Source organism: Microcaecilia unicolor, chromosome 1 (genome assembly GCF_901765095.1).
Source record: "Microcaecilia unicolor chromosome 1, aMicUni1.1, whole genome shotgun sequence".
NCBI classification, from domain to species: domain Eukaryota; kingdom Metazoa; phylum Chordata; class Amphibia; order Gymnophiona; family Siphonopidae; genus Microcaecilia; species Microcaecilia unicolor.
The window spans coordinates 12,401,041-12,427,024 of NC_044031.1; the positions used below are offsets into that span (position 1 = coordinate 12,401,041).

The 25,984-nt window shown below is 43.2% G+C and overlaps 1 protein-coding gene and 1 pseudogene across 1 annotated transcript in view; both read left to right on the forward strand.

Moving 5' to 3' along the window:
- Positions 1-25,984, forward strand: part of LOC115461309 — a 170,838-nt gene that overhangs the window by 27,902 nt on the left and 116,952 nt on the right. The window contains exons 3-7 of the mRNA XM_030191425.1: positions 664-777; positions 3,355-3,515; positions 7,430-7,544; positions 8,187-8,300; positions 8,452-8,536. Coding sequence (XP_030047285.1) covers positions 664-777; positions 3,355-3,515; positions 7,430-7,544; positions 8,187-8,300; positions 8,452-8,536 — 589 coding nt within the window. The remainder of the gene's footprint in view (positions 1-663; positions 778-3,354; positions 3,516-7,429; positions 7,545-8,186; positions 8,301-8,451; positions 8,537-25,984) is intronic.
- LOC115463010 lies at positions 21,290-22,644 on the forward strand (annotated as a pseudogene).

Here is a 25,984-nt window from a genome sequence, read left to right on the forward strand (position 1 = left end):
TGTATTCTACCATCCTCTCCTACTTGTGTTCACATGCACACTTTGTGGCAATTGGCAATTCCTTATCAATAACGCGTGATCACAGCGTGGAAAACCAGCTAACAAGTATGAAACACCTGGTGTCCTTCCTCTCTGAACACATATTTCCGTTGGAACAACTTGGTGTCTGCAGAGTCCTCAGTCTGTCATCACCATCAAAGTTATATCCATGTGTATCTGCCATATATGGGCCGCATAGCCTCAGTTCCTCCTAAGTACGTTCCATTTACTGAGAAAGCACTGTAGCTTACATATAGCTGCAGGAAGAAACTAAAAATATGCTGATAACAGCAAGGCTAGGAAAACTGAGGGCCAGCAGGGCCATTTTACAGGCCTAGTATAAGAAGGAATATACAAGTGACTTCAGCTTTAGAGGTTCCTGAATAGAAATGAGGCACCAGAAAACCTCCAACATTTAATATAAATCAGGCAGCAAACTACAGCTCCCTCCTCTCTCCAAACCTTCTGAGGACAAAACACACAGCCCAAGATATACAGGGTCACCCTTATTCTGTATATGGCGCTCAAAATTGTGTGCACTGTTTGTTCAGAAAAGGAAACAGATGAAACCTCCACACGGCTTCTACGTATAATTGAAATGCCATTTTCCTTCTTTACTTACAGGTTATTCAATTGTTAATCCTGATGATATGTTCAAGCTACTAAAGGAAGACGAGAAATATTTCACTCCACATTTTGAGTGGGAGGGAAAAGAAAACCCAGATGATCCCACGAAGAGTAAGTAAATGTTTTGGATTTGAAGGGCTCTGAATTTTCAGATGAAAGTCTCCAGACATTTAGAGACTTAAAATCCATTTTCTAATTTAGTATTAACGTATCCTTGGTGAATCCTTCTAGATGTGTTTTCCCTTAACAGACCTTCCGATTATAACGTCTGTGATCTCACTCGGTGTTAAACAAGAGGAAGATCTCCCCTTGATGGATCCTCCTAAATCAGAGACGTCTGAACAGACTCACCCTCCTGTAACAAGTAAGTATAAAATTTCTCTTGCAAATCTTAATAAAGTCAGCCGGGATTATTTAGGAATTGAGATCTGGTGGAATAAGAACCTGTTATCCCCTCTGTAAAGCAGATACTGCCAGGGTGTATGGTTGAGCAGCAGCATTAATACTACTAATAGTACTACTTATCATTTCTATAACGCTACTAGATGTACACAGCACTGTACACAGGCACGTAAGAGACAAAGCTTAGAATTGTTTAAATTTAGGGTTCAGAGACCCCCAAGAAGGCTGGAGTGACCTTAAATCTGACTCCATCTCTAAATAGCACTAATACTGGGGTAATCAAGAAGTTGTGAAGTTCTAAAAGGAATTGCCACTAAGAGATACGTTAGGTCTAAGGAAAAGATACCAGCCTTATGACAAACTGGATTTAGATTACAAGTTATACAAAGCAGCGAAAGATAGCCTGATACAGCAAAAGCATTTATACTTACAGCCTTTCATCATTAAGTGAAGCCCACAAATCATCATTTGGAATGAGGAGTTTATTTGCCAAGGTACAAGTCAAATCAGTGATTGACAACAGGCACGTACAATCAATTAATTATAGGAATATAATAATCCAGCTGCAAACAGGTGTTAATTAATTCCTAATCTTTTATAATTTCTTTTACCAATTAGAGGTTTTACAAGGGAAAGCAATTAGGTAATTTGTCAATTCTGCTGGACACATTGGTTTCCCTTGGAGAGAGAGAGTGGCAACCCTTCTCTCTAACTTAAACCAGGAAATACTCTGATTTTTATAGGTGCCCTCAGGATATGGATAATATGACAGTAGATATACCTGATTGGATCTGTGCTAATGTCATGGTTACCACTGATTGGCTCATGCTAATGAGTAGCTTCTATCTTGCTAACATGGTTTTGTCTTTAGCTCGCTTGACCACAAATCTTAAGCAAGACCCTGCATCCAGCTACACCTTTCCTTTCTCACACCATGGCTGACCACAATGTCACTCTGTCCTTTGGACCCCCACCTTTGTGTTTCCTGTTGTTCTCTTTAGAGCTCCAACACTGGGAGTTCAAGCAAGAGTCACACAGGCCTGTAAGCTTTTCCCTCATTTTAGAGCCTGAACCAAAGTCTAGGCAGGGGACCAAGGCTCATAGCTGTATTTTTTGTCTATTAGATTGTAAGCTCTTTGAGCAGGGACTGTCTTTCTTCTATGTTTGTGCAGCGCTGCGTATGCCTTGTAGCGCTATAGAAATGCTAAATAGTAGTAGTAGTAGCTGTAGCATTTTTATACAGAATCTATTCAAGACAGGCCAATAAGAGATTAAGGACTTAACATTTATTGTGGGAAGGGGCTAATTGTAGAACAAAGGAGACTGAAAGTTATACGATGCCTTCTGCAAGATCAGTTTTCTTCTGTGCTGGCTGTCTACCAGTTTGGGAAGGTGATCAGGTAAAATGCAGACCAGTGCGGACTCCCCCAATATCCTTCATCCAACCCCTCAGACTTCTTCTGTCACTTCTGTCTCTATCTGTCCCAGGTATGTTTATATTCCTTTCCTTTCTGTCACCATCTCTGGCAGGTTATTCCAAATCGTGTTGTCTTCCTCTTTGGTTCTGGTTTATTTATTAATAACCGGGGTTAACAGTAAAATAACCAGAGAGGAAGGAGATGCACATGGATGGAGGGGAGGGAAGAGAGCAGAAATGCTGGACTTGGTTGGAGGGGTGGAAGAGAGGAAGGAGATGCATAGGGATAGAGAGGAAATAGAAGAAGGACAAAAAACCTGGGGTCTAAAGACCTCTCCCACTCTGTCTTATAGAATCTTAGGGTCCAATATTAACATGGGTTTATTAACTAGGCAGGAGAGGGTCCTGCCCAGTTAAACCACACTGAGCCGGTCATTCCCAGATATTCGGTGGCCTTTAACTGGATAGTATCGCTGAATATACCCTGTGCTGTCCTGACTGCCTCAAGCTGAATATCTATCTCAAAATGATTTAGCAGTTTTAAAATTTTCGGTGTGCAGCAGAATCTGATTTATACAGAAACTAGGTGGAAAACTAAAAAAAAAGAACCAAAATTCCTGATGACAGACATGTCCATTATATTTACGCAGTAGCAGTGTGTATAACAGAGCTGTTTGTAGCTGTTGAGAAAGGAGTTGCTCACCACAGTATGAAAATACTGGGGTATTTCTAGAATACATTTCTGATGATGATCAGAACAGCAGTACCCTTCTGTACCAGTGGTGGTCCCTGTGAATAATTTTGGGCACTTATAGACTCTGTGATAACTTTTGTTTTAAACATATTTTGCTGTCTTTTTCCTATAATAGGCTCCCACAATGTCAAGCCTTACATGTTAATCCGATTTGAGCAAGGGGAATTCAAGACTGAGCCTCAGGGATCTGAGGAAAGAGGAAATCTGACCACCACAGGCAGATGTGAGGAACTGCCTGAAGCATGTGATGAAGCTACGATTAAAGCTAGTAATAAGGTGATACAAAGTTTTCCTATAAGAAAGATGCCTCTTCTGGACCAGGGATAGTGAGAATGAGGTGTTATAATCACAGCCTCTGACGTCTAACTCTTTTTGTGTAGATAATGTGTTTGTTCTAGTTTTCTTCTTTTTACGTTTCTTCTTTCATTCGTGTACTCTTTTCTTTATTTTTCATTTCTTCTTTCTCTTATTCTCCCCCATCCTTATCCCATATCGCTCTTTCCTCTTCATCTTCTTTTGTATCTATTGTCTCTCTTCCTTTATGAATATTTATAATCTTCCCTGTATCTCTCACTATTTCTGACTTCTCTGTATCCACTTTGCAATCTGGGTGTCGTCGTCGATGATACGCTGAAACCTTCTGCTCAGTGTGCTGCTGCGGCTAGGAAAGCGAATAGAATGTTGGGTGTTATTAGGAAGGGTATGGAGTCCAGGTGTGCGGATGTTATAATGCCGTTGTATCGCTCCATGGTGCGACCGCACCTGGAGTATTGTGTTCAGTACTGGTCTCCGTATCTCAAAAAAGATATAGTAGAATTGGAAAAGGTACAGCGAAGGGCGACGAAAATGATAGTGGGGATGGGACGACTTTCCTATGAAGAGAGGCTGAGAAGGCTAGGGCTTTTCAGCTTGGAGAAGAGACGGCTGAGGGGAGATATGATAGAAGTGTATAAAATAATGAGTGGAATGGATCGGGTGGATGTGAAGCGACTGTTCACGCTATCCAAAAATACTAGGACTAGAGGGCATGAGTTGAAGCTACAGTGTGGTAAATTTAAAACGAATCGGAGAAAATGTTTCTTCACCCAACTTGTAATTAGACTCTGGAATTCGTTGCCGGAGAACGTGGTACGGGCGGTTAGCTTGACGGAGTTTAAAAAGGGGTTAGATAGATTCCTAAAGGACAAGTCCTTAGACCGCTATTAAATGGACTTGGAAAAATTCCGCATTTTTAGGTATAACTTGTCTGGAATGTTTTTACGTTTGGGGAGCGTGCCAGGTGCCCTTGACCTGGATTGGCCACTGTCGGTGACAGGATGCTGGGCTAGATGGACCTTTGGTCTTTCCCAGTATGGCACTACTTATGTACTTATGTTTCCTTCTGAATTCTTATTCTGTTTCACTGAATTTCCTCGTTAACATATAGCGCTACCACCCTCCAGTTTAATCCATGGTGATATAATTTGGACCCTGATTTCAGAGTGTTCCATTGGTTATTTTCCTTCCACAGATCAGGAGCCCTGTGGTGATATCGGTGCACAGGTTTGCCAAGTGCCAAGGCCCTTTTTCCCCTCTGCCCTTGTCGCTTCACCCCCAAAAATAATCCGGCATGGAAATTGTGTGCCCGACGATAGAGCCAGATTGCCATTTTCCATTGCCCCAGTAGCCTAATGGCGGCTTAGTAAAAGGGCCCCTAATTGCAATATACTCTGACTCTCCCATCTTATTTTTCAGGCTTCTAGGATTTGTATACAGACATTTCAAAGTGAGTTTTTTCTCTGTAATGTATTTACAGTTTGCTTAGTAGTTGACAGGGATCGTTAGCAGTCTTCACTCTCGATCTGCTCTTCCTTTGACGGTATCTGGCCTATTTCTGCCTGTGTTGCAATTTCCCTATCGGGATGCCCTTACTTCCCTGTTCTCATAGTATCCTTTAAAGATACCTAATCCCAGTCCATCTACTCCTGAGTGACTTTCAACAGTCCTAACTGTTTGAACGAGTCTAAAGTTAATTTCAAGCGCGTTGTTAGGTCGTTCGGTGCTAGTTGCAGTGCTTCCCACCTTTTTTGAGCATTATCATAATAAATAAGACTAGAAATACCTGAAACCAGGAAGTGACACCAATTGACTCAGCCACTTAACACAAGAAGACTCGAGGTAGGCCATTGGGCTGAAACACGGCCGTCTTGAGTTGCTGCCGTTTTGTAATAAACTTTCAAGACTACACAGGATGGTTGGTTTTTTGAGTCACCTTCGCTATCTTCTGAGTGCCATTATCTGTGCAAGGTTTTTTGTTCTTTTGTATCTTTTGGGTTCTGCACGTGGAACAAGTAGTATTTCTGAGAATGTTACTCTGGAGCTTCTGGATTTCAGCTTTCTATCTAAGAGCCTAAATTTGGATTCCAGGACTTCCCTTTCACACTTTCCTGTGTTTTTGGTACCCACATGTATCAAGACAGATGGCTCCTCCCCATCACTGTTTAAAATCCTATCTAGGTAATGTGTGAGATCTGCCTCCTTCATGCCATCATGCCATCCTTACCCTTCCCTCTCTTCCCTCTCTAGCAGATGCTCCTGAAGACACAACAGTGGAGGAGTAGCCTAGTGGTTAGGGTGGTGGACTTTGGTCCTGAGGAACTGAGTTCAATTCCCACTTCAGGCACAGGCAGCTCCTTGTGACTCTGGGCAAGTCACTTAACCCTCCATTGCCCCATGTAAGCCGCATTGAGCCTGCCATGAGTGGGAAAGTGCGGGGTACAAATGTAACTAAAATAAATAAAATTAAAAAAAAATCCTCAGTGCGAGAGGATGATACTTCTTTGGAGGCTAGATCCTGGCTATTGGATGATTTCTGCCTCACCAAAGTGATGCTTCCCTTTTTTAGATGATCTCTCTACCAAGATAGTTCAGAGGCTGCCAGACTAGAGATGGGACTTCTGTACTATGTTCGTGTTTGGTCTCATCTGTATTCCTCTCTGTCTGCTTCAGTGCTTCCAATTCTGGTACTCTAGCCTTGACAAATCAGACTCATTCTTTGAGAACCAGGAGCTCTTTGCACTTAGTACACACGTGTGATCTCTCACTAGCTGGGAGATAAGCATTCATGGGTGCTAGCCAGTCTTTTGAATTAAGTGCCACATCTTACTGCTAGATTGCTGTCTGCATCTCAAAATTGGTGAATTGTTTAGTTATTCAAACTTGCTAAGAGAGTAAGGTTATCTAAAGTAATATAAAGGGCCTTAAGATTATTTGGATATTTTATGCTTTTATTTTGTGTTTTTCTCACTGAACTTCAAATTAATTATTGTATAGGGTGAATGATTTGCCTATGAACATAGCCTGTGGTGACAAATCTCCCCCTTTTCTGCCATCTCTGTCCTTCTTAAGCATGTGAATAGCTTGAATATTTTTCACAGGTTTCAACTAAACTGGTCAGCGCTGAATATTGGCCAGTTAAGTCGAAACCAGCCAAAAATAAACTGGATATTCAATGCCAGTCGCAGTAGTTTAGTATTGGGGGGAGGGGGGAGGTCTCTTGGGGTTCTATATTTTCTGCTGTATTATTTGACATCTATATGTGATCTTTTGTGGCAGAGTGTTGTCAGACACCTAGATGAGGTTTTCTGGTGCTGTGTCGCTCCCTTGCAAGGCACCCTTCTAGCAGTAATGTAGGTACCTGGACACATACACGCTGAAATGCTGGTATTCTAGACATTTACGTATGCAACAACTAGATTATAGAATTGCCCATTTAATGCCTAGTTCTTCCATTCTGAGGGAGTTGCGTTGGACACCTGTAAAATATCGCACACTACTTAAATGTCTTCCTTCTAGAAACCTTCGTTCTTCTTAACAGTGCTGTGGTTTATAAAACTTCCATGAGACAGTGTGTGTTTTCAGTATGATGTATACAACTGGAACACTTTACCCTTGAAGTTGCGGTATGTGTAGCATTATTTGATTTTTTGAAGAAAGATAAAGTCTTGACTGTTTTCTTCTACTTACCCATTTTACTTTGAATGATTTTTTGTTTCTATTCTTGTTTCTTCTTATGTGAACTATTACACGGGTTTGTTGTAAACCATCTAGAAGTATGTTGATAGGAGGGTGTATATTTAATAAAATGAAGTGAAAAAATGATGACACTTTGATGTAGGGTATCCTGTTTGCTGTTCTAGGCATTGGTCACATTCAAGGACGTTTCTGCTTATTTCTTGGAAGCGAACTGGGACATTCTGGGAGAATGGCAGAAGGAGCTGTACAAGAAAGTCATCAAGGAGATTCATGACACCCTCATCTCAAGAGGTAAACAGGTTTCTCTGGCATCTACCAAACAAGCACATAAAAATCACAGGAACTAGATACCATGGGCACCTGAAATTTAGATCTTGGCTTCTGATGCCATCCCATAGTCAATAGGAGCCTGTGAAAGACTCCACTGCTACAGGATCTGCAAAAGATGTTGCTCTCCTTTTTAAGATAAAATGTAGACCTTAAACTAGAGGCTTCACACAACACCAGCAGGAGTCTCTCTCCCATTCCTATACAAAATATTTTGGCACAGGATTTACCTCTCAGATTTCCTCTGAGACTTCTGCATAACGTCATTAGATATCAGTTGCACATAAGTCAGCTATACTGTACAACATTTAACCCCTCTAAATGGTAACCAGAAGATTGACTCCTGCAATGCCTCCACCTAGGAGGGAAATGAAGAATATTCTCTATATTAGAAAACCTCTGTGATATAATCTTAATCAAGTGTCGGAGCACTGCTGCCTCTTCTCTCCAAGCTTTGTCAGTCAAATACACACATCTCAAGATATCTATACCAAGACCTCCATGCTCACATCACGCACTGCTCCATCAAAACATGAAGCAGAGGGAACCTCCCGAGGGATTCTACAAATACAATTTCAATGTAATTTTCCTACTTCTTATCAACAGGTTATTCAATTCTTAATCCTGATGTTATATTCAAGATTAAAAAGGAAGATGAAAAATATTTCACTCAACAATGTGAGTGGGAGGGAAAAGAAAATCCAAATGACTCCACCAACAGTAAGTAAATGTTTTGGATTTAGTGGGCTTTGCATTTTTAGATCACAGGAGATGGGTCATTCACATCGAACATTTGGACACTTAAAATCAGTTTCCTAATTTAGTATTATCAGATATCGTGAATCCTTGTGAATGTGTTTTCTCATCACAGACCTTCCAGTTGTAACATCTGTGTTGTCACTGAGTATTAAGCAAGAGGAAGATCTCCCTTTCATGGAAAATCCTGAATCAGAGATGTCTGAACAGACTCGTCCTTCTGTAACAAGTAAGTATAAAATTCCTCCTGCACATCTTTACTGAAGTCAGCTGGGACAATTCAGGAATTCAGGGCTGATGGGATAAAAGGTTGTCATCTCCTCTTCTCCTCTCTCTGTCTGTTTCCCTACTTTGGACAGATTAAACTGTCTGTGGATATGGAGGAGGCACGGATAGAGGTGGGTATCCCAGGGGTGGGATCAGGTCTGCAAAACCCTTCATCGTAGAGTGTCTTGGGGTTGAGAGAGGGCTTCCGGAGGTGGAGGGCTGCACTGTTGTGGAGGAACGTGACTGATGTACATTGTACAGTTTGACTTAGTCATGAACATTTTGTATTGCTGATAGGTTAATGCAAATCACATTACATAATGCAGTTTATCGTAATGATGCCATTCCCAATTCCAAAACGGCAGCCTGCTCATGCCATTCCCAATTCCAAAATGGCAGCATCCTGCTCATGCCATTCCCAATTCCAAAATGGCAACTTGCTCATGCCATTCTCAATTTCAAAATGGTGGCCACAACCTCCTGCAGGCTGCCATGGTAAGTCGCAACTGCCTTTTCTAACTTTGTTTATTAGTTTTCTAGCAAAGTAACTGACAGCATCTCTCAACAACAAAAATTAAGAACAAGTGTACATTTTGTTACACAACAAACTTCCACCTCCAATAATGAAAAACCCTCCCCATCCCCTCACTCCCCTCCCCAAAACGCAGATTGTCCTTCCAACTGGAGGAATCGCCCCACATTCCTTGATATTTGCATTTATTAGATTTTAAGGTAGTCAGTCTATATCGTTTGCATATAATATACAGTCTGTTTTGGCATGACCCGTGTATGCCAAAGTGAGGCAATAAACAGTTGAGCTGCTGTAAAAAACCAATAGCATTAATTTATCCATAGGTCCTGTTATCCCTTCCACTCTCCCACTTAGTAGGGCATTTTCCATAATACTCGGTAAATGAGTCTCGAGTAACTGTTGCCCATATGCAGATACCTCCTTCCATAATTTCTGGACCTTAGGACATTCCCACCAGACGTGAGTATATGTTGCCCTCCGGCTACACCCTCTCCAACATAAACCATCCCCTTTCCTCATAATGGCTTGCAGTCTAGATGGAGAGTAATGCCATCTCACCAGTACCTTAAGACCCTTCTCAATAATCTGAGGTGCATATAACAATTTATGAGATCACATTGAGTCATTTCTCCATTCTTCCTCAGATAACTCTCTAAATCCCTCTCCCATGCCCCCCTGTAGCTAGCCTTCCATTTATCTAAGGTGTTGAGCAGCTGATAAACAAAAGGTATATAACCCCTACCAACTTGTCCACCCACAGCTGGGGCATGATTGGACCAATTTAATGGGCTCAATCTCGACCCTATCCACCTTGCCCCCTTCCCCTCTCTTCACTAACAGGTAATCTATGTGGGAATATGAATTGTGTACAGCTGAAAAATATGTTTAGTTTCTCTCCCTCATGACGGACGATCCAGATAGCCACTAAGCCTGAAGTGGTCAAATATTTCCGTAAAAATTCTCCTATGCTTTTTGTGACCATCTCCCTTACCTCTTGATCTATCTCAGGTTGGTTCTTTTAAGTAACATAGTAGATGATGGCAGATAAAGATCTGTACGGTCCATCCAGTCTGCTCAACAAGATAAACTCATTACATATGGAATGTGATACTTCATAAGTATATCTGATCTTGATTTGTCTTTGCCATTTTTAGGGCACAGACCATAGAAGTCTGCCCAGCACTGGCTTTCCAACTTAATCTCTGCTAAGCTTCTGTGGATCCATTCCTTCTATTCAGGATTCCTTTGTGTTTGTCCCACACATTTTTGAATTCCGTTACCACTTGCATCTGTACCACCTCCCGTGGAAGTGTATTCCAGGCACCCACCACCCTCTCGGTAAAAAAATACTTCCTAACATTATTCCTAAGTCTGCCCCCTTCAACCTCAATTCTTGTCATCTAGTTCTACCACCGTCCCGTCTATGGAAAATGTTTGTTTGCAGGTTAATACCTTTCAAATATTTGCATGTCTGTATCGTATCACCCCTGTTTCTCCTTTCCTCCAGGGTATACATGTTTAGGTCAATAAGTTTCTTCATGTACGTCTTGCTATGTAAATCCCATACCATTTTTATTGCTTTTCTTTGAACCAGTTCAAGTCTTTTTATATTCACAAGGCCACCGCATTGTCACACTGTTTTGTCACCTTGGGATCCTCGGACACCATCACCCCAATGTCCCTCTCCTGAGCCAAGCTTACCAATCTCTTCCCTCCTATCTGCTACATCTCTTTTGGTTTTCTGTACCCCAAGTGCATCATTCTGCACTTCTTGGCATTAAATTTTAACTGCTAGACCCTTGATCATTCTTCCAACGTTTGAAGATCCCTTCTCATGGTTTCCTACTCCATCCAGGGTATCCACTCTTTTGGCTATCTTGATGTCATCTTCAAAAAGGCAAACTTTTCCTTCTAACCCTTCTGCAGTGTCTCTCACAAGTATATACACTGAATGGTCACCCATACTATGGTCCGACCACTACAAAGCACATATTACCCTCCAATGGAGAACGAAAGACCTACCTAACAAACAAATACAAAAAATCTACACCACAAGAGGAAAAATTGATCCGGTTAAATTTTGGCAACAGATCTACAACGACGGATGGACAATAAAGACAGACACAACTCAATTCCTCTCAAACTGGGATGATAGATGTAAACTAACACTGGACAACATCGCCCCGATCCAAACCAGAACTTCGCACAGAAACAAATCAATACCTTGGTTCAACGAAGAGCTGAAAAAACTCAAAACACAAGTTAGGAAACTGGAACGTGCATGGAACAAAAAGAAAGACGATCCCACACTTAACGATTGGAAACAACTTCGAAGGAAATATAAATACACCATAAGACAAACCAAAAGACAATACTACAAAACTGAAATTGGACCAAATTACAAAGACACACACAAACTCTTCCAACTTGTGAATACATTACTAGACACCACTCCAGTCACCAACAACTGCAAAGACACACCAGGAGCTGACGACTTGGCGAAATACTTCAAGGAGAAAATTATTCAACTGCGACTGAAAATACCTGCTAGCCACATCGAATACACCACACTCCTAGACTGCCTTGACCCAGACCCTGGAATCTACCCAGCAGACAGGATCTGGACTGAATTCACAACACTACCGGAAGATCTTATCTCACAAACGCTTAAAAGATACGCCAAATCCTACTGCAAACTAGATATTTGCACAAACAACCTCATGAAATCGGCCACTCAACAATTTATAACGGACCTAACAAACTACGTGAACTTTATGCTACAAAATGGACTCTTCCCTAGGGAAAAAGGTAACATTTTACTCACCCCTATACCTAAGGATGCAAAGAAAAATGCTAATGAACTAACGAACTATAGACCAGTAGCATCCATTCCACTAATTACCAAAATAACAGAAGGTATAGTGACCAAATAACTCATAGACTATCTAAACAAGTTCTCAATACTACATGATTCTCAGTCAGGATTTCGCTTTAATCACAGCACTGAAACCGTACTAGTCACGCTTATGACCAAACTCAAACAACTAATAGCAAACGGCAACAACATTCTATTGTTACAATTTGACATGTCAAGTGCATTTGACATGGTCAACCATGGAATTTTATTGCATATCCTCGAATACTTCGGAATTGGAGGCAATGTTCTTAACTGGTTTAAAGGGTTCCTCACTACACGCTCATACCAAGTGACATCAAAGTCGACTACATCAGCCACATGGATACCTGAATGCGGAGTACCACAGGGATCCCCCTTCTCACCGACCATATTCAACCTAATGATGACACCCTTGGCCAAACTACTATCGAATCAGAACCTAAACCCATACATATACGCTGATGATGTAACGATCTTCATCCCATTCAAACAAGATCTAAGGGAAATCTCCAATGAAATCAAACAAAGCCTACATACTATGAATTCCTGGGCAGATGCTTTCCAGTTGAAACTCAATGCAGAGAAAACCCAATGTTTGGTACTAACCTCGCAATACAACAAGAATAAATTTACCACCATCAACACACCTAAACTAAATTTACCAGTCTCGGATTCCCTAAAAATCCTTGGTGTCACCATTGATCGACACCTAACACTTGAGAACCACGCAAATAACACTACTAAAAAGATGTTTCATGCAATGTGGAAACTAAAAAGAGTCAGACCATTTTTTCCAAGAACTGTCTTTCGCAATCTGGTACAATCATTGGTACTTAGTCATCTGGATTATTGCAACTCACTTTACGCTGGCTGTAAAGAACAAATAATTAAAAAACTCCAGCCAGCCCAGAATACAGCAGCCAGACTAATATTCGGCACACCAAAATACGAAAGTGCGAAACCCTTGTGGGAAAAATTACACTGGCTCCCACTAAAGGAACGCATCACGTTCAAACTTTGCATCCTGGTCCACAAAATCATCCATGGTGACGCCCCAGCCTATATGACCTGATAGACCTACCACCCAGGAATGCAAAAAGATCCTCTCGCACATTCCTTAATTTGCATCCTCCCAAATGCAAGGGTCTGAAATACAAATCAATGCATGCATCTACCTTTTTCTATACAAGCACGCAACTCTGGAACGCGCTGCCACGTAACCTGAAAACGGTCTATGAATTGACCAATTTCCGCAAACTATTGAAAACCTATCTCTTCGATAAGATATATCACAAAGATCAACATGTGTAACTGTATAATTTAACATGTGTAACTGTATAGTCTTAAACTTCCAGACTGTCTTATAATGTTTTATAATGTCTTTCTGCTCTAACGCCCTCATCTATCTCATTACCACGTAACACAAAACCCTCTGTAAACCAAATGTATATTCCATCTCATCATGCTGATCAATCCATAGACTGGTGGGTTGTGTCCATCTACCAGCAGGTGGAGATAGAGAGCAAACTTTTGCCTCCCTATATGTGGTCATGTGCTGCCGGAAACTCCTCAGTATGTTCTCTATCTCAGCAGGTGGTGGCAAAGCATCCAGGCCGGATAATCCTGGTGGGTCCGGATTGGCCCAGACGTCCCTGGTATGCGGACTTGATCAGGCTCTCAGTCGACGATCCTCTGCGGCTGCCAGTGGAGCAGGGCCTGTTACATCAGGGTCCCGTGGTGATGGAGGATCCCTCCCCCTTTGGTCTTACGGCCTGGCTATTGAGCAGCAGCGTCTGAGAAAGAAGGGCTTCTCAGACAAGGTCATCGCCACTATGCTGAGAGCGAGGAAGCGCTCTACTTCTACGGCTTACGCCAGGGTTTGGCGTACCTTTGCAGCATGGTGTGAAGCGGGCTCACTTTCTCCCTTCACTGCTCCAATTTCTTCAGTGTTGGCATTCCTGCAAGAAGGTCTGGAGAAAGGCCTGTCGCTCAGTTCCCTTAAAGTCCAGGTAGCGGCTCTGGCTTGCTTCAGGGGCCGCCGGAAGGGTGCTTCCCTGGCTTCGCAGCCAGATGTGGTGCGCTTTCTCAAAGGAGTTAATCACCTGCGCCCTCCTCTGCACTCAGTGGTGCCTGCGTGGAATCTCAACCTGGTACTAAGAGCCTTGCAGAAGCCGCCTTTTGAACCCTTGTCGAGGGCATCTCTGAAAGACCTGACGTTGAAAGCAGTCTTTTTGGTGGCTATCACTTCAGCCAGAAGAGTTTCCGAGCTCCAGGCACTCTCATGTCGAGAGCCTTTTCTGCAGTTCACTGAGGCAGGAGTGACTATTCGCACAGTGCCTTCCTTCCTGCCCAAGATTGTTTCTCGCTTCCATGTGAATCAGCAGCTCTGTCTCCCTTCCTTTCGTAGGGAGGACTACCCAGAGGAATTCTCTGCTCTCAAATATCTGGATGTGAGACGAGTTATCATCAGATACTTGGAAGTGACCAATGATTTCCGGAAATCGGATCATCTGTTTGTCCTGTTTGCAGGTCCTCGTAAGGGTCTGCAGGCTGCTAAGCCTACAGTGGCAAGATGGGTCAAGGAAGCCATTGCAGCGGCTTATGTGGCCGCGGGGAAGGTGCTGCCTATCCAGCTGAAGGCTCACTCCACTAGAGCTCAGGCGGCCTCGATGGCAGAGGCCGGGTCCGTCTCCTTGGCAGAGATATGCAAGGCGGCAACTTGGGCATCGGCCCATACATTCTCCAAGCATTACCGCTTGACTGTGGCTGCTCGGGCGGAGGCCCGGTTTGGAGCTTCAGTGTTGAGGTCAGGGATTTCAATGTCCCGCCCTGGGTGAGTACTGCTTCGGTACATCCCACCAGTCTATGGATTGATCAGCATGATGATATGGAAGGTAAAATTATGTATCATACCTGATAATTTTCTTTCCATTAATCATAGCTGATCAATCCATAGCCCCTCCCAGATATCTGTACTGTTTATATTCTGGTTGAATTTTAGGTTCAAGTTTAGTCTTCAGTTACTTCAGGAGGACTTCGTGTTCAAGTTTTTTCACTTGGATTCTTCAAGAGTTGAGACGAGTTTGTGTTACAGTGAGCTGCTGCATTCCTCTCCCCTCCGTTTTACGGGGCTGGATTGAGACTTAAATTCTGCCGGCACTCCCTCCCGCTTCGTGCGGCTGTAGGGCAGCTTTGTACCCCTCCCGCTTCGGCGGTGTTAGGGTCAGTCAGCTCCTCCCGCGGTTGCGGTTGCAGGATAAGCCAGATCCCCCCGCATCGGCGGGGTGGTGTCCCTCCCCCGCTCCGCGGGGATGAGCTGGACGGATTCCCCTCCCCCACTTGTGTGGGGATGAGCTGGGTTAATTCCCCTCCCCCGTTTCGGCGGTGGTGAGCTGGGCAGAGTGTCCCTTTGTGGGTGTAATTCTCTAAGTGCTGAGTCCTGCGGATGGAGCTTTGATATCGACATACTGAGGAGTTTCCGGCAGCACATGACCACATATAGGGAGGCAAAAGTTTGCTCTCTATCTCCACCTGCTGGTAGATGGACACAACCCACCAGTCTATGGATTGATCAGCTATGATTAATGGAAAGAAAATTATCAGGTATGATACATAATTTTACCTTCAATGCTATTTCCAGTATCCATGACGAAATGTAAGCCACATTGAGCCTGCAAAGAGGTAGGATAATGTGGGATACAAATGCCATAAAATAAATAAATATATCAAATAGAATTGTCCCCAGCACCTATCCCTGAGGCACTCCACTACTCACCTTGCTTTCTTCTGAACTGGTTCTGTTTGCTGCCTGTCGATCAACCAGTTTCCTATCCAGTTCACCACTTTGGATCCTAAGTTCAGCCCTCTCAACTTATTCACAAGTCTTCTGTGGGGGACCGTATCAAAGGCTATGCTGAAATCCAAGTAGCCTCTTCACTCACTCACTCACTCACTCTCTGCTCCCTGCAGTAAAGCTGCTTCTTCTCTCTCTCTCTCTCTCTCTCTCTCTCTCTCTCTCTCTCGCCATCCAGCCTCTTCTGTCTCTTTCTCTCTCTCTGTACCCCATACAGTGTAGCCTCTCTCTCTCTCTTTCTGTCCCATGCAATGTAGCCTCTTCTCTCCCTCATTCTCTCTCTGTTCCCCCTGCTATGCAGCCTCTTCATTTTCTGTCTGCTATTCACTTTCCTCTTTCTTTCTGTCTTTGTGCCACCTGCCATCACTCTGTCTCCCTTGCCATGCAGCCCCTCTCTCTCTCCATGCAGTGTCTTCTCATTTTCTGCCCCCTGCCATGTAGAGAGACTCCTGCCCACCTAAATCCTGTTTGGGTCTCAGTTGGAACCAGAACCCGGATTCCCCCAAACAAATTACCCCAACTGTCTTTCTTGGAATCACTGGCCTGGTAAACGACAAAAAGAAAACTACAAACAAAAAGAATCTTATCACATTAGTAATGTTTTGTTCTTACCAAAGTTTGAAAAAATAAGAAACTATCTTGCAGCAGAAATAAGGCAGGGTAATTGGGCTACACAAGCAAAAGGGAGAAGCCGGCAGGAGGAAGACCTACAAGTGAGAGATGGTCAGTGGTCTTCTTGCCCCTTCTTTACAAGAGACTTATGTACAATTTCTCTTAGCTTAGAATTCAAAGAAGTTGGTGCTGTAAAATGTCATTTTATTTTTGATTGAGAAGGCAAATAAAAGATGCATTTCCTGGGACCCAATTGGGCCCATTCTTGTTAGAACTTCTTATTGCACTTATAGAAGGTAAGGGGTCATGGTTATGAGGAAAAAGTGATGTTCTCACCAGTTGGTTTTACTGTTCCATCTTTTCTGTCTCGCCTTAAGGCATCCAGGTCTCTACATCTACCCTGTTCCCTCCATAACCCTCCAGCCATAATATAGCGCTGATGGAAACACTGGCCACCTGCTTTCTTCTCTCCAGCTGTTTCCCTCTTTGATCAAACAAAGTCATGGACCTAATTATACTGTAGCAGAGTTCCTCTCAGGGAAAGGGGGAGGTTTCTTCTGAGGTAATTTAATTGCTTTGGCCTGAGTAGTGCAGGGGAATGTTTTTGTGTTTTTTTAAATCTACAGTAATAGAAATGTATTTAATATCTTGACGCCTGTAAATCTGTACCCTTCAGATTAAGTAGGCCATTTTCTCAACAGTCTGCTGGGGCTGCCTAACCCCCAGTGTTCAGTGGCATTAAAACAGGTAGTACTGGTACCCTGAATATTACCTCTGATTGCTCATAAAATAAGGGGCGGTACAGGGGAATGAATAATCATACTCATATTTTTTATCCAACAGATGATGGATTTGAGAATGACAGTGAAAGAGTAAGAATGTGGGATGAGCAGCAGAAAGAGGAATGTAAACATGAAGACTCCTCCAGAGACAGCACAGATCCTTCAGCAGACTGTGAAGGAGGTATCGGTAGCATAATACCAACTAGTGAGAAAGCAGGAGAAAGATTAGAGAGACAAAAGAGAAACTGTAGCCGTTTCCCAAGACTTGTACAACCTGGAAGACTGAAAGGTGAGAGAAAATTTAAAAGTGCTGATGTTTGGGAAACCTTTACCACTGACTCCAAATGTCACAAAAGGACGTGTACAGGAGAGAAACCATTTCAATGTTCAGAATGTGATAAATATTTCAAAACGAAGGCAGAGGTCAAACGTCATGAAATGATTCATACTGGAGAGAAACCATTTAAATGTTCAGAATGTGATAAATGCTTCATAGAGAAAACCCGCCTGAATAATCACACACGGACACATACGGGAGAGAAACGATTTAAATGTTTAGAATGTAATAAACGCTTTACCGTTAAAGAGCATCTAAAACGGCATGAATGGATTCATACCGGAGAGAGGCCATTTAACTGTTCAGAATGTGATAAATGTTTCAGAAGCAAGGTTAATCTGCAAAGGCACAAAAGGACTCATACAGGAGAGACACCATTTAAATGCTTTGAATGTCATAAATGTTTCAAATCCAAGGTTGATCTAGAATGCCATGAAAGGACTCATACAGGAGAGAAACCATTTAAATGTACAGAGTGTGAGAAATGTTTCAAATCCAAGTCTGAGGTGAAATATCACAAAATGACTCATAGTGGTGAGAAACCATTTAAATGTTCAGAATGTGAGAAATGTTTCAGAGGCATGACTGAGGTGAAACGTCACAAAATGACTCATACTGGTGAAAAACCGTTTCAATGTTCAGAATGTGATAAATGTTTCATAACCAAGAACAAGGTGAAACGTCATGAAATGATGCATACTGGTGAGAAACCGTTTCAATGTTCAGAATGTGATAAATGTTTCATAACCAAGAGCAAGGTGAAACGTCATGAAATGATGCATACTGGAGAGAAACCGTTTCAGTGTTCAGAATGTGATAACTGTTTCAACACCAAGGCTGAGGTGAAATGTCATGAAATCACTCACAAGGTGAAACGTCATGAAATGTTGCATACTAAAGAGAAACCGTTTCAATGTTCAGAATGTGATAAATGTTTCAACACCAAGGCTGAGGTGAAATGTCATGAAATCACTCACAAGGTGAAACGTCATGAAATGTTGCATACTAGAGAGAAACCGTTTCAATGTTCAGAATGTGATAAATGTTTCAACACCAAGGCTGAGGTGAAATGTCATGAAATCACTCACAAGGTGAAACGTCATGAAATGTTGCATACTAGAGAGAAACCGTTTCAATGTTCAGAATGTGATAAATGTTTCAGAACCAAGAGCATGGTGAAACGTCACAAAATGACGCATACTGGAGAGAAATTATTTAAATGTTCAGAATGTGATAAATGTTTCAGAGACATGGCTGAGGTGAAACGTCACAAAATGACTCATACTGGTGAAAAACCGTTTAAATGTTCTGAATGTGATAAATGTTTTATAACCAAGAGCAAGGTGAAACGTCATGAAATGATGCATACTGGAGAGAAACCATTTCAATGATCAGAATGTGATAAATGTTTCAACACCAAGAGTGAGGTAAAGTGTCATCACTCATAAAGGAGAGAAAACATTTCAGTGTTCAGAATGTGATAAATGTTTCTTTTGGAAAGACCAACTAAAACAGCACAAAAGGACTCATATGAGAGAAACCATAAAAATGTTCCAAATGTGATAAATGTTTCAGAAGGAAGGTCGAGGTGAAAGTTCGCAAAAACTCATATGGAAGAAAAAAACATTTAAATATTCAGTATATGATAAATATTTTAAATAATAAGAAGGCCCAACTGAAATAGCACGAAAGGAGAGAGAAACCATTTAAATGTTTAGAATGTGATGTTTCAGAGGGTAGAGCGATCTGACTCGGCCTGCAAAAAATCAGAGTAGACAAGCCATTTAAATATTCAAGATGTTATAAATGTTTCAAAAACAAGGTGTTACTGTCAGAGAAGGCCAATGGCCTGGACAAACAACTAGGAAGAACCTCTCACATAGTTTAGGGAAAGGGAATGGGACTTCATATACCGCCTTTCTGTGGTTTTTGCAACTACATTCAAAGAGGTTTGTATACTATATACAGGTACTTATTTGTATCTGGGGCAATGGAGGTTAAGTGACTTGTCCGGAGTCACAAGGAGCTGCAATGGGTTACATAGTAGGAACAAATTGTCTCTGCAATGTTAGGAATTTAGAGAAAAAACTGTAGCTGGACATGACACAGAAACAAGTTAGAAGATGGGAAAGATGGTTGTGGAATATGGGAGGGATGGAAACTAAGTTAGAGAGGATAGGTGAAAAAGACAGGCAAATGAGAAGGAAAGGACAGAAAGACAGATAGAAGACGTATAAAAGGGGATCCACCCTTAGCTCGAGGGGAGTCTTATCTTCCCTAGCTGAGCTCCCCTCCTGATCTTTCTCTTTTATGTTTCAGTAGCTGCTTGCACTCTTCCCTTGCTTATGATTTTTGTCTGCTGCTTGAAGTAAGAAAAATAAAGAGAATCCTGCTGAATTTGACAGCTGGATGTGTGAGAATTTTTTGGGTAAGACTTCCCCATCACAGAGGTGGTGTGAAGAGGTTAAACCTCACAGTGAGTGTACGGTGGGCTTAGTCCCTGCTGGTTACAAAGGCCGAGATGCAAATGGTATAATGAGTCATACAAGAGAGAAACCAGTTAAATGTTCCTGAATTCCATATCAAGCTGCAACAACATGAAATGACTCATACAATAAACCAGTTAAATGTTCCAAATGTTTTAGAAGTGAAGCCCAGCTGCAATGGCCTATAGGGTCCAGCTGCAATGGCCTATAGGGTCTGACAGGGGAGAAAAATGGTTTAAATAGTCTAAAATACCCATTTGTAAATGTATAAAGGGACCATTTTACTGAAGTGCAGAAAGCCTATTGCAGGCTTGCTGCGTGGCAATTCGGAAGTCCCACTGGTCTGTAAGGTGCGTTAAGCCACTGATCTTCAGAGCTTCTACTGCTCATGAGGTCTTTTTCTTCCATTACCATAGATGTGGAGGGGCATAATCGAACGAGGCACCCAAGTGAAGGGGCGGGGAAACCCGTATTATCGAAACAAGATGGGTGTCCATCTTTCGTTTCGATAATTGTTTTTGTTTTGTTACATTTGTACCCCGCACTCTCCCACTCATGGCAGGCTCAATGCGGCTTACATGGGGCAATGGAGGGTTAAGTGACTTGCCCAGAGTCACAAGGAGCTGCCTGTGCCTGAAGTGGGAATCAAACTCAGTTCCTCAGTTCCCCAGGACCAAAGTCCACCACCCTAACCACTAGGCCACTCCTACACTCTCGGGGACGCCCAAATTTCAACATTTAGGTCGATCTTAGAGATGGTTGTCCTGAGTGCCATGTTGCTCGCTAGCGGGCTGCTGCTGGATAATGGCCGGGACGGAGACAGGGGCGGATTGAAGGCGCTCGGGGGTAGTGGGTGCGACCCGTGTTTTGTCTGGGGCTTTGCTTTGGCTCGGTGACGTGGCCTAGCTGAGCTCAGTTGAGTTCTTAGTGTCTGGGGCTAAGTGAGGCCTTAGGCCGGGCTCTGTGATCGTGGCGGCTTCTGGGCCTGAATCGCTTTATTTGATTTTAATTTTCTAGCCTTTCGAGCCCATGGATGGAAACTCCATGATGTTTTACTGTAATCGGCCTGCCAGCAGGATGTTCCTTTTCACATCTTGATATCGGCATAGTTTGCACATTTTGCAGCCTGAAAAAAATCCGTATCAGTCTGCTGTTATGGAACCAAATCAACCTGATGTTCCTGGTATGATGTCACTACCAATTGGAATGCATCGTTGAGCATTCAGTTATGACGATGCTTTGGACAGCACTGATCTGATGTCACCTCCACCTTCAGACATGTGCAGTAATGTCCTGTGGAAACAGCCTGTCATCCCAGAGTGGAAGTACAAGCAGCTTTCCAAGATTGAGGAAGGGGAAACTTTGTCCCCTCCTTCTATAACGCCCTCCTCTTCCAATGAATCTATCAGCAAGGTCCCTGTTGTGAAAGCCAAGGCTACATCCATCATGAATTCACTAATAACAAAGCAAACGCAGGAGAGCATGCAGCGTTTCGAGCAGCAGGCAGGCCTGAGGGATGCTGGATACACCCCCCACAAGGGCCTCACTGCTGAAGAAACCAAATACCATCGTGTGGCCGAAGTACTTCATAAATTAAAGATGCAGAGAGGTGAAGCAACAAAAGACAGAGTAGAGAAAGCAAACTGGCCCATTCCTCAGCAAGTAACACTCCATGCTCATCTCCCAAGCACAAACCCAGAGGCTGGTTCAGTCAGAGATCCATATCCTCTCTCCCTGGTTCTAAGTATGGCTCCATTGACACCATGAGTGGAGACCGTGGCTCAGCAGACAAATGGAGCATGTTTGGGCCTCTTCAGAAATCCTCTACAGATCCAGGGGGCTTCACTGTCCAGTCCTACAAAGGTGCTCAGAAGCTATCACCTATGGAGCTGATTCGGACTCAGACCACCAGGATGGCAGAGGACCCCAATAGCTTCAAAGCACCCAAGATGGACATCCCATTGGCTGAGGGGAAAAAAACAGCTGCCCATGCACATAATCTTAAGCATCGTGACATGAACATACTTACCCCCACTGGCTTCTAAGGGTTGCGTTGGATCAATGGTTGTGCTGTGGAATCTGTTGCATCGGACTGAGCACTATGTATCTGATGCTGCTGTTCCTCCTCTTGCAAACCTTGCAGTTTATTAGTATTTTAAGAGCAGGTTTTTCTGGCGACTTTCCCTGCTGGAGGATGGTACTCATTTTACGTACAGGTGCAGATCCGGTTTATTGCTAAATGCAACAGCCAGTTAGCCATAGGACTCCTTAATGCTGCTTTCCCATGAATTGCAGCATCTTGATTTAGCTCTCCCATAGCAGTCAGGTTCAATGAAGTTGTTCCCAAATGTGTTTTGTGGTGTTACAACAATTATTGCACAGTAATACTGCCTTGCCTTTGGTTTTGAATAAGGTGGTGATTTTCCCATGTATTACTAGGTGCAGACTGATGGAGCAGGTTGACTTCGGCCCTGTGTATTTGTGCCATTTCAGGTGCAGATATGTAGGATTACAGATGAATATTCCTATTCCCTTTTAGTCTGACATATCCAGCAGACAGCTAAGACCTGTCGCTTCTTCCTCTATAATATTAGTAAAATTCGCCCATTCCTCTCTGAACAGACCACCCGAACCCTCGTCCACTCACTCGTTACCTCTCGTCTTGACTATTGCAACCTTCTTCTCGCTGGCCTCCTGCTTAGCCATCTATCCCCCCCTTCAATCTGTCCAAAATTCCGCCGCACATCTTATCTACCGCGTGAACCGATACTCTCATATCACCCCTCTCCTCAAGTCGCTTCACTGGCTCCCGATCCGCTACCGTATACAGTTCAAGCTTCTCCTATTGACCTTCAAGTGCACTCAATCTGCAGCCCCCCATTACCTCTCTACCCTCCTCTCCCCGTATGTTCCCACCCGTAACCTCCGCTCCCAGGACAAATCACTCCTATCTGTACCCTTCTCCACCACCACTAACTCCAGACTCCGCCCTTTCTGCCTCGCATCACCTTATGCCTGGAACAGACTTCCCGAGCCCATACGCCATGCCCCTCCCTGCCCATTTTCAAGTCCTTACTCAAAGCCCATCTCTTCTCCCTTGCTTTTGGCGCCTAACCACCTTCCCCATTCATGATACCTATACTGACTACATAGCTTGTTACCTTTAGATTGTCTCTTGAGAAGGGACGGTCCTTCCCCATGTTAAACCTGTACAGCGCTGTGTAACCCTGGCAGCGCTATAGAAATGCTAAGTAGTAGTAGTAGTAGTAGTACATATGTTCTGTGTATACACTCTTAATTCCAAGGAAGTGGAAATGACAGTGGGGGCCACATTTCTTTCCTAAAAGCCATGAATAAAGGTTTTAAACAGTGCATGGTTTCTTGGGGAGTCTGCCTGGCGGGTGCATGTAGTCTTCAAGCAGATTCTCCCAACTTGCAACCCACTTGCTGGCTGCCTCATTTGTGCAGGGATAACTACAACAGCCTTTCAGATTAGGAGGATCAAAGTATGTATTCTGCATACCACTCTGACAACTTGACTGGGTAAGACTGTCTTAAGCGGTAGAGTTCTCTCATTACATAAGATTCAAGTTGTTGATGTAGGAGACTGAATATCTACGTGAAGATCGTTGCATGTTTATTTGCAAGCAGCCTTTTTTCCATTAAAGGTTTCCGCTGCAGTTGCAGGAGACATCTCGTTTTTGACTTTAGGTTTCTAGATGGGGCTGACTTGGCACAGAACCTGCACTATTCTGGCTGTCCTGTGCTAGCACATAAGACAGTGTTCAGGCATGGTGCCCTGTGCCTTTACATTTGGTACTAATAAAAACGTTACCTATTAAACCCAGATTAAGAGGAGACCTGATCGTCAAAGCTTACTTTGAGGGCTTTTTTTTTTTTTTTAGAAATTAAAAGGTTAAAGATAAATAGAAAAATTATACCAAATAAGATAATCACTGAACACAATACACTAGATAAAAATTCCCCCCAAAATCCTCTCAAGAATCATTTAACACATCTCCCACTTGCTTTCCCCTTTAGGAACTACTAGTAAAAAAGGCCCGTTTCTGAGAAATGAAACGGGCGCTAGCAAGGTTTTCCTCGGAGTGTGTATGTTTGAGAGAGTGTGTGTGAGATTGACTGTGTGAGAGAGAGGGAATGTGCGAGAGTGTGTGTGTGACAGAGAGAGTGTGGCTGGGTGCGAGTGTGTCTGTGAAAGTGTATATGAGAATCAGAGTGTGTGCCAGGGGCCCATCACTCCCTCCTCCCTCCCAGTTCCAGGGTCTCCCTCCCCCCACCCTCCCTGTGCACCCCAGCTGACCTTGTTAATCACCCAGGGCAACCACTCCAGGTGCCTGAGAAAACAACAGTGGCAGGAGTTAATTGCTTTACTTGCAACTCTCTTTTCCTTTGTGTTCTTGCTAAACCATCTATGCCATCTCAAGTTTCCGGCTGGAGGCTTCAATTAGAACGTTGGAGGTGCCTTTTATATATAGAGGTAAGGCCCGTCTTCAAGTATTTTCCTAAATAGCAGACCCAGTGCCAACCGCAATTGACATGCACATGACATTTGTTCTTTCAGTGACTTACAATAACCTTTAGAGCAGCTGAGACTAAAATCAAATGGAGTAGCAGCAGGAAGAATTACAGACTTGCAAATATTGCCCTAGGAGCATAGAACATTAGCATGCACGATGTCTGTGATTCTGTGCTGCAATTAGGGCATTCATACATATGTCCCCACTGACCCTTTGAGTCCTTTGAAGCTTTTTGTGTTCTGAGAAGTTAGTGAGGATTTCATGCAGGATTTAGGTGGGAGGTGCTATGCAATGAGCAGTAGAGCACTCAACTGAAGACACTTAATATCATTCAGTCATACTAATATGCAGAACAGCATTCCAGACATGCTTATGAAAGTGCAACTTGAGGTACTGATACAATGTTTTTGTGCATAATTCTGCTTGCATGGTAATTGGCATGTTTAAAATGTGTTTGCACATATAGTTTGTTTCGATTTACATAAAATTTTGTTTACCACTTTGTTTTGTTACACCATGCTTAACACATCAGTCACCAAGTCTTTAGACTGACATGGGAGGCTTTTTCCCCATTATTCGTACATGGCTGTAATTGGAGGAAATGTCCAAAAGAGAATGTCATACTTCTATTAAGGCCCACACTCCTTGGGAACTTTCTCACTGGCCTGACTCCATAAGGCAGAGAGCTCCAGTTCCTCTCAAATCACGATTTCAGAACTTACATAGATTCTGTCTTGGGGTTCGTTTATATGTTGTACTCGGATCATATGTGTCTAACTTAAACTGTCATTTTGAAAAAATAAAATCCAAATGATAAAATGGTAAAAAAAAAAAAAAGAGAGAGAGAGATGGTTGTCCTTAGAGATGGTCTTCCCCGGTTTTCGGCGATAATGGAAACGAGGACGCCCATCTCAGAAATGACCAAATCCAAGTCATTTGGTATTGGGAGGAGCCAGCATTTGTAGTGCACTGGTCCCCCTGACATGCCAGGACACCAACCGGGCACCCTACGGAGCACTGCAGTGGACTTCACAAATTGATCCCAGGTGCATAGCTCCCTTACCTTGGGTGCTGAGCCCCCCAAACCCCCCCCCCCAAAAAAAAACCCACTCCCCACATCTGTACACCAGTACCATAGCCCTAAAGGGTGAAGGGGGGCACCTTCATGTGGGTACAGTGGGTTTCTGGTGGGTTTTGAAGGGCTCACATTTACCACCACAAGTGTTACGGGGGGGGGGGGGGGGGGGGATGGGCCTGGGTCCGCCTAGCTGAAGTGCACTGCACCCACTAAAACTGCTCCAGGGACCTGCATACTGCTGTCATGGAGCTGGGTATGACATTTGAG